Source organism: Orycteropus afer, unplaced genomic scaffold (assembly GCF_000298275.1).
Source record: "Orycteropus afer afer isolate SDZICR_OR568_19922 unplaced genomic scaffold, OryAfe1.0 scaffold00188, whole genome shotgun sequence".
NCBI classification, from domain to species: Eukaryota; Metazoa; Chordata; class Mammalia; order Tubulidentata; family Orycteropodidae; genus Orycteropus; species Orycteropus afer.
In genome coordinates, this window is record NW_006921775.1 from 2,298,585 (window position 1) to 2,310,564 (window position 11,980).

General features: G+C 46.4%; 1 protein-coding gene across 1 annotated transcript in view; it reads right to left on the bottom strand.

Annotated features, from left to right (window-relative positions):
* RBP1 (retinol binding protein 1) overlaps nt 1–11,128 on the bottom strand; it is a 45,206-nt gene extending 34,078 nt beyond the window's left edge. The window contains 3 exon segments of the mRNA XM_007947513.1: nt 10,235–10,413; nt 10,866–10,980; nt 10,982–11,128. Coding sequence (XP_007945704.1) covers nt 10,235–10,413; nt 10,866–10,980; nt 10,982–11,128 — 441 coding nt within the window.
* Between the last annotated feature and the right edge of the window lie 852 nt (nt 11,129–11,980).

The following is an 11,980-nucleotide window of genomic DNA, read 5'->3' on the forward strand; positions in this document are numbered from 1 at the left end:
GAGAAGGATGTCATGCTTGGTAGGGTGGAGGGTCGACGAAAGAGGGGGAGGCCTTCAACGAGTTGGATTGACATGGTGGCTGTGATGATGGGCTCAAGTATAGTAGGGATTGTGGGGCTGGCGCGGGATCGGACAGTGTTTCGTTCTGCTGTGCATTGGGTCGCTATGAGTCGGAAACAACTCGATGCACTTAACAACAACAACACATCCTTCATTGGTGAGGTGAGTATCGATGGGGGTATTAAAAGCTTGCAAGCAGCCATCTAGATGCAACAATTGGTCTCTTTTCATCCAGAGCCAAGATGAATGAAGAAAACCAAAGACGTAGGGAAATAATTATTCCAAGGGACTAGTGGATCATGCAAACCTCAGCATATATGACCATTAGACCAGAGAACTAGATGGTGCCTGGCTACCACTGTCAACCACTCCAAAAGGGGTCAGTGCAAGAGATCTGGGATACAGTGGGAGAAAAATATGGAACAAAGCTCAAAATAAAAAAAAAAAAAAATCAAGCTTACTGGTCTGACAGAGACTGGTGTAACCCCCAAGACCACAGTCACCCTTCAGGCCTGGAATTGAACTCAATCCTGTGGTTTCCAGCCCAATTCAGTCATAGAAGGTGAACATTTACACCAGGTAGGTACATTCCTTAGAACAATCAATCATGGGAAATCAGAGGGGCAGTATTTGCACAGAATGATAGCTGAGAGGGTAGGCATGAATAGGAAAGAAGGACATAGGGAAGAGGTAACTACAGGGAAAAAGTAGGAAGAGAGCTGTTCGATTATAGGGATTGCAATTAATGTCACGAAGCAAACTGTGTATGAACTGCTGTATGGGAAATGAATTTGCTCTGTAAACTTTCACCTAAACCACACACACACAAATGTTCTAGAAGGGGGAAAAAAAAAGTCACTCTGCCAGTTAGGTAATAGAGGATAATTCTAAACCAAATATTTCGGCTCCAAGCCCAGCATTCCCTCTACACACCCCTGTGATGCTACCATACCTCAGGTTGGAGTGAAGCTCATAATAAGGAATGGAGGTGCCAGTCAGCAGAAGTCATACTGGTAGACCTGGTGGTAGAAAGCTTCATAAACAGACTGGTTAGAATCCTTCCCCTGCCACCAGCCAGCAGATGACCTTGAGCTCAAAAGTCATTTACCTCTCTGAGGCTCAGATTCTCATCCATAGAATGGGTATGATACTCACAGAACAGCATTTGCTATGGGGATCAAAGGAGAGAAAAACACAAGTACCTGGTGTAGGCATGACAGTAGGGATCTACTAAATGCTATTTTCCTTTGTTCCTGCCCGACGCAAAACAAAACAGAAAAACAGTGTGATTTTGGGGAGCTACTTTATGAATTTTATTTGGGTTGCTTTAATTCTTTTTGTAATCCTCAAAAGCATGCTGCTGACACTGATTTCAAAGGTCAGAGAACTTTAACTAAGACATGAAAGAAAGCCTGTGTTTCCATCCAGGAAAGGACCCAGCTGAGTGCCTGGAACAAGAGCAGATTGAGAGCAGGTACCTAATCTGGGCAGGGCAGCTCTCAGGAGGCTCCCAAACCCAAGACACTGTCAGCTCTGCAGTCCAGGGAGTTAATGCTACCATTGGCAATGCATTTTTTTTTTTTTTTTTTTTAAATAAGAACAAAGAGGTTTCTTTAATGGATCAAGAACAGGACCAGAAAGCTGGCAAGAATGTAAAGCAAAGTAGGCTTCTTGGTGGATTTCACATTTTACCATCTGTAACTGGATGAATGGATGGATGGATGAATAGAAGCATGGAAGTAAGGAAGGAGAGAAGGAAAGGAAACACATAAAATGGTTAAAAAATGAATTCAGAAAATCAATTAAGTGCTAAATATGAAAAGACACAAAAAAATCACTAGGTGAAAAAAACAGTGTGCAGATAAATGTGTAGTATGGATCCTTTTCTCCTTTCTTAGGCTTTAAGAAGAGATACTGATAGATTGATTGGTCAACTGGTAGCTTATATAAGCTAGGAAGATTTCTGGACAGATCCGACAGAAACAGTAACAGTGATAACCTCTGGGGAGTGGGAATTGAGCTAAGTGGGGGAAGGGGTCGTTTCCTTTTCATTCCACACTCTCCTGTGCTATTTGAATTCTTTTCTTTTTATAGTAAAAACAAAGAAAGCAGCAGAGGGCTTGAAGCAGAAGGCAGGCTCTGTGTAGGGGTCATGGTAAGTTCAGAGCTGGATAGGAAGGCGAGGCCTCCGCCAGGGGAGGAGGTGCCAGACTCCAGGATGAACAAAGGCACCTCCTCCTGTAAAAACCTGAGCCAGTGTCCATAGTGTAATGACAAATGGTCCCTCTGCCACCACCCCGCATAGCCAGGCTCACAGCTATGATTCCTGGCCCGGGCTCAGTCTTCTCCCACAAAAGCTGCTTCTGCTGGGGGAGTTGGGGGCAAAGAACTGGAACATTCCGAGAGACTCTCTTGCCCAGGAATGAGGTTTGAAGTTGAAGAGCACCTTTCTTTCTCAAGGCCGCAATCCTGCCAAAGCCCACATCTATTATATCCAATAAACGACAGTGGGCTCCACCTAGGCTCAGTATTACATTTCAATGGGCTGGAGACAGTGGGGGAAAAGTGCTCCTGAAACCAGGACCTGCCATTTCTACCAAAATGATAGCCCTTATTGTTTTTCGGTCATAGAAAACCTGAACAGACACAGACCAGACTAGAAGGGTGAGTTGTGTGGTCCAGAGATACACAGCTGTAACCACCTCCACATCTCAGCCTTGGGAACAATCACAGAGTGATTTCAGGTGGTTCTGGGTATGGGCTGCAGTGTCCATTGGGATCAGAAGATGGACTAAACTAGCCAAGGGCACCTGGCACTCTCTACTTAATTGTCCCACTTTTTATAGAGATGTGGATGCAAAGAGATGTTTCTCTATAGTGTTTCTCAGACTTTAGCTGCATCAGACTCACCTGGAAGGCTTATTGAACCAGAGGCTGCTGGCCCCACTCCCAGAGTTGCTGATTCTGTAGGTCAGGGGCAGGGGGCTGGATAATTTGTATCTCTAAGAAGTTCCCCACGACACTGGTCTGTGTTTTGAGAACCAAGCTCTAAAGAAAATCACAGTACAAGCAAATACAAATGGCCATTTGAACTTCAACTTCATGTAAAGGGTGGGGTGATGACTGCAGAAAATTGGAGAATGTCCCATCTAAAGTGAGTATGGTGCTCTAGAGCTTGACATCCCATAGGAATCAATGGGTGCCCAGTATTTTTGGCAATCTTGATTTTTGTTTTTGATAAACAGCCAGAAATATGGATTTTTTTATAAACTCTCCCAACCTTTGGCAATTACTGGCAACTATTTATTAAACTTTTCAAACATTTTTGTGCACACCAAGCAAACCACATCTGCAGGCTGTATTTCACCCTCTGGCTACTATTCTAGAACACAGAGGAGGCTCCCATGGAAAAGAGGCAGGATCAGAGCTCAGAGAGGGCCTCTGGGACCTTTAGAGAGGGATGTCTGCCTCACTACACCTCTCCCAACATACAATTCTGCAAGGGCCCATGCCTGCTGGTCACAATTAGGCTCACTATGCAGTTCTCTTTGCTCTCCTTTTCCTCAGCCATAATTTGAAGTCCAGTCACACTTAAATCTTGTAAGACTGCACCCCTCTCACACCCAACCCGACTTTTTTTCATCTATGGGCCTTTATGCAAGCAGTTCCCTTTGCCTGGAATGTTGTTAATCCTTCCCCACATCTACTCTAATTCTTAATTGTCTTCCAAAGCCCTGCTCAGTCTATCACCTCCTCCAGGGTGCCTTCCCTGACTCTGCTCCTCTAACTCTCCAGCTCTGTAATCCTCAGCCCTCTGTGTTTCCATCTCTGGCCTTAAATAGCCTGAAGATGTATATGTCTCCTTTGCTCCTTGGGTACTCCATGAAAATGCCTTCATGCCTCAGGTTTGAGGTCAGGACCTGGTGTAGTTTAGGTCTGAAACAAGGTATGCCAAATGCTACACTCTTGGCCTTGGCCTTCCTCTCATTGCCTTACTGATTGCCTTGCTACTTCCTATCTATCCTTCAAGCCACAGCTTAGATTCTACTTCCTATGGGAACCTTCTCTGACCTCCCAGGCCAGAGTGAAGAGCTTTCTCTGCCTGCCCCTCCCACCACCACATTATCATATTTCACTATGATTGGCTGCTTTGGTCCACCTCTCCCACTACACTGAACTCTGAGGGCAGTTTTGTGAGATTCTTCTCAGTACCCCTCTCATGGCACAAGGAGCTGCAAAGAATAGAGTAAAAACAAACAAAAATCAAACTAGTTCCCATCAAGTTGATTCTGATTCATGGCAACCCCATGTGTGTCAGAGCAGAATTCTGCTCTGTAAGATTTTCAGTGGCTGATTTTTTGGAAGTAGACACTAGGCTTTTTTTCTAAGGTACTTCTAGGTGGACTCAAACCTCCAACCTTTTGTTCAGCCATTGAGTGTGTTAACCATTGGCACCAGCTAGGACCTCAAAGATACAGTAAGCACCAGGGAATGCTTGTGGAACTAATATTGGAATGAGCAAACAAATAAATGGATGAATGACACCCCTGTACCATGCTGGGAAAATAGCATTAGAATGGGGCCAAACTGATGTTGATAACTGGCCTCCTCCCTGCCACTGATCCTGCCTGTGGGGTATAGGAGGCATGGGGCAGAAGAGGCAGTGGGAAAAGCTATCTTGGGCAACCATTTTGCCGAGGACTCCTGGGGACCCTCAGAGTCCTCAGACAGTGTGGCCTCTTGGCACATAGCTCCCCTTAGGCATTCACAACCTTCAAGTGTGTCAATTTCTATAATTCTACTATTCAATATTCTTTCCACTCATGCTCCTCACAGTGGTCCAAAGCTGCACACCATGTGTGGGGTAGCCCAGACAGAAGGGTGGTCAAAGGAAGGCCTGAACAGAGGGGCTATCCCTCCAGCAGACAACAAACAGGGTAAGTGAGTGGCTGTCTACTTTGGAGTGGGCTGCCCTGAGTCCTGGGGCAGAAGAGGTGACCATGAATCCTAGCCCAGTTCCATTTGGTTTTTCTAGCTTCAGGCCCCCTTGTCTGCTCACCTACCAGTCCTGGTGCTAGGTGTAGAAAAGAAGATGGCCATTGGCTGCTTCCTTTATGCCCCTAGACACTCTCTTCCTAACTCCCTGACCTTTAGAATTAAGTTCATTTACCTCCTCCAGAAATCCTTCTGGGATTCCCTCCTCTGTGCTGTTGCAATCTTCTGTGCTCCCCTTCGTCACTATTGATCATAAAGCAAAATAAAAAACAAGGAAAATCTACTGCCATCAAGCCAATTCTGACTCATGACGACCCCCATTGGGTTTCCAAGGCTGTAAATATTTACAGAAGTAGATTGCCTCATCTTCCTTCCATGGAGCAGCTGATCATGCTGTACTATAATTGTGAGTTCTTGGACATCCAGGATGGTAAGGCATTAGCTGTGTCCCCAGGGCCTAGTGCAATGACAAGCAGGTGAGGAAAAGCAGCAAGTAGAGTGCAGTGAAAATTGAAGATTGTTAACAACTTCTGCATCTGAAATTGACCAAACCTGCAATCAAGATGCATTGATAATTACTGGTGATTGGAATGAGAAAGCTGGAAACAAAGAAGAAAGATTGGTAGTTGGAAAATATGGCTTTGGTGATAGAAACAACCCTGGAGATTGCATGATAGAATTTTGCAAGAACAACAACTTATTCATTGCAGACACCTTTTTTCCAATAGCATAAATGGTAATTATACAGGTGGACGTCACCGTATGGAATACACAGGAATCAAATCTACTACATCTGTGGAAAGAGATGATGGAGAAGCTCGATATCACACAGAACAAGTCCAGGGGCTTAATGTGAAATGGACCAACAATTGCTCACAGCCAAGTTCAAGTTGAAGCTGAAGAAAATTAAAACTAGTCTGTTGTTGTTATGTGCTGTCAAGTTGGACCTGACTCATAGTGACCCCTCCTTGGGTTTCCGAGGCACTATCATACGGAAGTAGATTGCCCCATCTTCTAGTCTAGGAGGGCCAATTTTAGAGACCATCTGAAGAATAAGACCAGATGTGGGATGACATCAACGACATCATACATATGAGGAGAGCAAAAGGTCATTAAAAACACAGGAAAGAAAGAAAAGACCAAAATGGATGTCAGAAGAAACTCTGAAACTTGCTCTTGAATGGAGAGTAGCTAAAGCAAAGGGAAGAAATGAAGAAGTAAAAGAGCTAAATAAAAGATTTCAAAGGGTGGCTTCAGAAGGAAAAGTAAAGTATTAAAATGAAATATGCAAAGACCTGGAGTTAGAAAACAAAAATGGAAGAACACTCCTGGCATTTCTCAAGCTGAAGAAAAAACCTGAAGAAAAAAATTCAAGCCTGCGTAGAAATAATGAAGGATTCTATGGCCAAAATACTGAATGACAGAGGAAGCATTTAAAGAAGATGGAAGGAATATACAGAGTCACTGTATCAAAAAGAATTGGCCAACATTGACCCATTTTAGGAGGGAAAATATAATCAAGAACCAATGGTATTGAAGGAAGCAGTCCAAACTGCACTGAAGGCAGTGGTGAAAAACAAGCCTCCAGGAATTGATGGAATGACCTATCACAGATATTTCAATAAATGGATGCAATGCTGGAAGCACTCACTCACCTGTGCCAAGCAATTTGGAAGACAGCTACCTGGCCAATCAATTGGAAGAGATTGCTATTTGTGCCCAATCCAAAGAAAAGTGATCCAACAGAATGCAGAAATTATAGAACCAAATCATTAATATCACATGCAAGTAAAATTTTGCAGAAGATAATTTCAAAAACAGTTGTGGCAGTACATTGACAGGGAACTTCCAGAAACGCATGCTGGATTCAGAAGAGGATATGGAATGAGGGTTATCACTGCTGATGTTAGAAGGATCTTAGCTGAAAGCATAAAATACCAGAAAGCGGTCTACCTGTGTTTTATAGACTATGCAAAGGCATTCAACTGTGTGGATCATAACAAATTATGGATAACTGCAGAGAATGGGAATTCCAGAACACTTAATTGTACTCATGAGGAACCAGTACATAGACCATTCGAACAGAACAAGGCAATACTGCATGGTTTAAAATTAGCAAAGGTATGGGTTAGAGTTGTATCCTTTCACCATACTTATTCAATCTGTATGTTGAGCAAAATCCCAAGAAGGTAGACTACAGAAAGAAGAATGTGGCATCAGGATTGGAGGAAGATTCATTAACAACCTGCAATATGCAGATGACACAACCTTGCTTGTGGAAAGAGAAGAGGACTTGAAGCACTTATGAAGATCAGACTTCAGTCAGTATGGATTACATGTCAATATAAAGAGAACAAAATTCTTCACAACTGGATCAATAAGCAACATCACAATACACGGAGAAAAGACTAAAGTTATGAAGATTTTATTTTACTTGCTCCAGAATCAACACCCATGGAAGTAAGAGTAAGAAATCAAATGATGTATTACAGTGGGCAAATCTGCTACAAAACCAAAATGAAATCCAATGCAAAACTGTTGTTGAGGCAATTCTGACTCATAGTGACCCTGTATGACAGCACAGAACTGTCCCACAGGGTTTCCAAGGCTGTAATCTTTACAGAAGCAGACTGCCACATCTATCTTTCACAAAACAGCTGGTGGGTTTGAACTGCTGATCTTCTGGTTAGCAGCCAAGTTCTTTAACCACTGTACTAACCTGCTGCAAAAAGACCTCTTTAAAGTGTTAAAAAGTAAAGATGTTACTTTGAGAACTAAGATGTGCCTGACCCAAGCCATGGTATTTTCAATCACCTCATGTATATGAAAGCTGGACAATGAATAAGGAAGACCCAAGAATTGATGCCTTTCAATTATGGTGTTGGCGAAGAATATTGAATATACGATGAAGAATGAACAAATGTGTCTTGGAAGAAGTATAGCCAGAGTGCTCTTTAGAAGTGAGGAGGGCAAGAGTTCATCTCATGTACTTTGGATATGTTACCAGCAGGGACTCATCCTGGAGAAGGAAATCATGCCTGGTAAAGAAGAGAGTCAGCAAAAAAAGGAAGCCCCTCAATGAGACGGACTGACACAGTGGCTGCTACAATGGACTCCAACATGGTAACAATTGTGAGGATGGTGCAGGACAGGGCAGAATTGTGTTGTGCTATGTAGAGAGAGGGTCATCATGAGTCGGAACCAACTCAACAGCACCTAACATCAACAACAACAGTGCAATGGCAACAACCCTGGAGTTAGGTGGATCCAATTCAACTCCCCCTCCACCATTTAACTCGGCCAAGGCCACACAGCAAGTAAGCCTACTCCTGGTTTTTTATCTGTAAAATGGGATTGAAAATGGTGTTGTGGAGTTTAAGTGACTTCACATAAAATTAGAATAGTACCTGACACATAGTAAACACTTGAGTATTAGCTAGTATTATTACTAGGTAATCAGTAAATATTTCACCCACTAATGGATGAAGGAGAGAATGAGAGTGAAGATAATTAGCCAAACAAAGTTAGCACATGCCAGAAGTCACACTGACCCAAAATAAATAGAGATATTTGATGTTTGAGTGAGCTGGGGACAACAGTTCTTACGGCGGCGTGGCGTTCCATACAGTAGGCCTCGGGGCAGATCTTATGCAGTAGTCAGAGACACAGGGCCCAAGCTCCCCCAGACAGACCCTTCTGAAAGCTTCCTCTTCCACTGTGAGCCTCTGTAGCAGATAAGAGGCCTTAAGCCTTTTAAAGACACAACCTGCCATTTCCCTACAATAACAGTGTTTTCTTGCACTACTGGCCTATCCAAGGACATTCCTGCTGGCCACCCCCTCTTCCTTCACCATTACAAACAGCAGACTCAGATACCAACTCCTGACTGACTTCACATGAATAAACAAGAGATGGGAGAGATGAGTCGTCCAGGCCTGGGGCTTATTCCCAGACTCAGGCACTCCTTCAACCACAGCCTAACAAACCTCACCCGTCTTGTTTCCGCAAACCAGCAAAGAGGAGCCCAGCAGAGATCAGGAGTGTGGGCTTCAAAGTCAAAAGGCCTAAGGTTCAAATTACAACTCCAGCAAGTCTCTTCCCCTGTCTGAGCATTAGTCACTGCATGATAGCGTGTCACGAAGCCCTCCCTCCCTCACTGGATTATGCTGTAAAGTAATTGGCACTGTGCAGGGCACACAGCAAACCCTTGGAAAAGGGTGAGGAGTGGGCAAAAGCACCAGTAATAAGCAAGGCAGCTCCCAGGGAGTGAGCATAAGCTGGCTCTGGACCCAAGGCCAGTGGAGGAAGACCAGGAGCTCCCTGACTTCCCAGTGACCCAGGAATGTTGATGGAGGCCTGTGGCTGACCTTCCGGAGTCTGTTGTGGCAGTGCTAATTGGGGTCTCCCGGTCACCAGCTTCCCACCCTTATGGAGGCTAGGATGGTTCCCCCTCCCCGTGCAGCCCGGGCGGCAGTAGCACTAACCTACTGAGGTGTCGGCTGCACCAGTTTAACGGAAGCACAGTGGGCAGCAGAAGACAGATGGGGCAAGGGGTGGCCAGGGGCCAAAGGCCAGCTTTGGGAAGAGGAGGGGTGAGACAGAGGGTCAGAAGGCTTAGACAAAGAGCATAATACCCCCTGCTGCTAGAATGGCTTTATGCCAGGCCACATGGGAAGTTTATACTTCAAAGGGGTTTCTTCTTTCTTTCCTCCTGTCCTTCTCTCCTTCCTTGACCAGCTGATAGTGCGATCGCAGGAGAAAGCCCAGACTGCAGAGTCAGGCAGACTTGCTTGTGATTCCAGCCTAGTCCTTCCCTAAGTCTGTTAGTCCGGGTATGTTACTTCAACTCTTTGAGACTATTTCCTCATCTGCAAAATGGGCGGTGTACTCATACCACCCAAAGGTTGCTGTGAGGTTTAAGTGAAGTCATGTGTATAAAGCACTTGGCCCGAAGCCTGGACACAGAGGAGACTGAACAAACCCCAGCCTTCATAACTATCACCATCGGCTTTCACAGAGGGGACTCTAGATGAGTCGGTGCTGCCTACTGTGCAGGTGGGAATGGGAAGATCCCCGCGGTCCTGAGAGCAGGTAGAGCCTTGCCTCCCTCCCAGATGAACCCAGCCCTTGGCCAGGCTCCTGGGCAGAAGACGTGGGGGACATGCTGGAGAGTCCTCACCATGCACTTGCGGTCGTCTATGCCCGTCAGATCCTCCTCAAACTCCTTCCCGATCTGGAAGTCCATGATGTAGTTCCTAAAAGTGCTCAGCGTACGGATGATCATATGGTCGCCGTCCTGCACGATCTCTTTGTCTGGCTTCAGCAAGTTGGCGATCTTGCGCAAGGCCACATTCACATCTGCAGGAGTAGAAAGAGGCAGACAGTTGGCAAGGAAACTTCGGAGAACCGTGCCCAGAGTAGCAGGGGCTCCAGAAGCCCGCTGGGCTCGGAACACCTTTAGGGCTTCCCGATGGCTTTGCTCTGTCTATGCGAGCAGCCCGTCTGTGGCTTTATTTGCAACAAAGTTTTCAGCCCTTTTAAGACAAAAACTAGCAAACCAAGTCCAGCTTTCCTAACGAAATTACCTACGTCTTCCAGGGCCAACTACCAGACATTTGCCGCTAATTAGCCCCGACAACCCTCAGTCCTCCAGTTCGCAGGATGCTGACCACCCTAAGCCGTGGCCGCGGACGCCCTGGCCTGCGACTCGCCCCGGCCGAGAGCTGGCGACGTGGGCTCGGGACGGCTACGGGGACCCGCGGAGCTGCGTCGCTGCGCCCCCGGGGCGAGTGTGCCGGGCAGGGGCTTACCGAGCGCGCGCAGGTACTCCTCGAAATTCTCGTTGGTCAGCATCTTCCAGTACCCGGTGAAATCGACCGGCATTTCGGCAGGCGACTGGGGCTGGACTGCCAAGGACCGGGCGGGGGCGGCTCTCGATTCTGCCCGGACAGCAGCTACCGAGGCGAGCGTGGCAGTGGGCGGCCCGGAAATGCGCGCCCTCAGGGGGCTGGGGGCTCGGTGGGGCGGCGACAGCTGGATTCCAAGCTCGCACAAAGGCCGCAGGAGGATCCATTGTATCTGTCGCTCCTCCCCACTTAATGGGGCGGGGGCGGGGACAGGGGCAGAGGGTGGCGGAGGGCCAAGTTTGTTTCTGACGGCGGCTGCCTCCATCCAGACCTTCAGTTCGCGTCCCAATAAAGGAAGAGATTGGGGCGTGGTTACTTTATTGGCCCCACTTCTTCGGTTCCTTCGGGATTCCTTCAAATTCCAAGAACTTCTCACATTCAGCGGCCACTTGATGGTTGGTAGACAGTCTCCGCGGATTTGCTGGAGTGATTGGCTTTGTCAACAACCTTGAGCTGGTGGACAGACTGGTGGGTGGCTAGGGTCGGAAAACTTGGTGGTTCAACTCAAGACGAGAAAAATGTGGGGCATTCACCACATCCCTCTCCAAAAATTAAAGGTAGAGTTGATGTTGTCCGAAGTGGAGATGTCTAGAAGAAGCCCCACCACCTTTTGTCCCTGAAAGCCCAACCCTCCAGCGCTTCACTCAGTACCTTCCCCGTTGTGGTTGGTTTCCCAAGAAACCAATAAAAAATCGAATCCTCTGGGAAAAGTCACCCAGCACTGTGTGTCACACACTGGACTAGCCATTTTGCACTTTAACTCACTTATTTCTCTTATTATCCCAGAGGAAGTGGGGTCAAGTTACTAGCCCAAGGATGCAAGTATTAAGTGGCCTGGATGGGGCTGAACCCAGGGTCTCCTGAATAATCAGGGGGCTGTATGAGGGTGGGGTGGTGCAGTCTGGGCTCTGTAAGGCTAGTTAGCCTGAACCCTCTCAAGTCCCAGAGGCCTAGGTCCACTTTGCACCTGTATTTGCACATTGGGAGATCTCACCATTTGCCTGCTTATCAAATAAGCA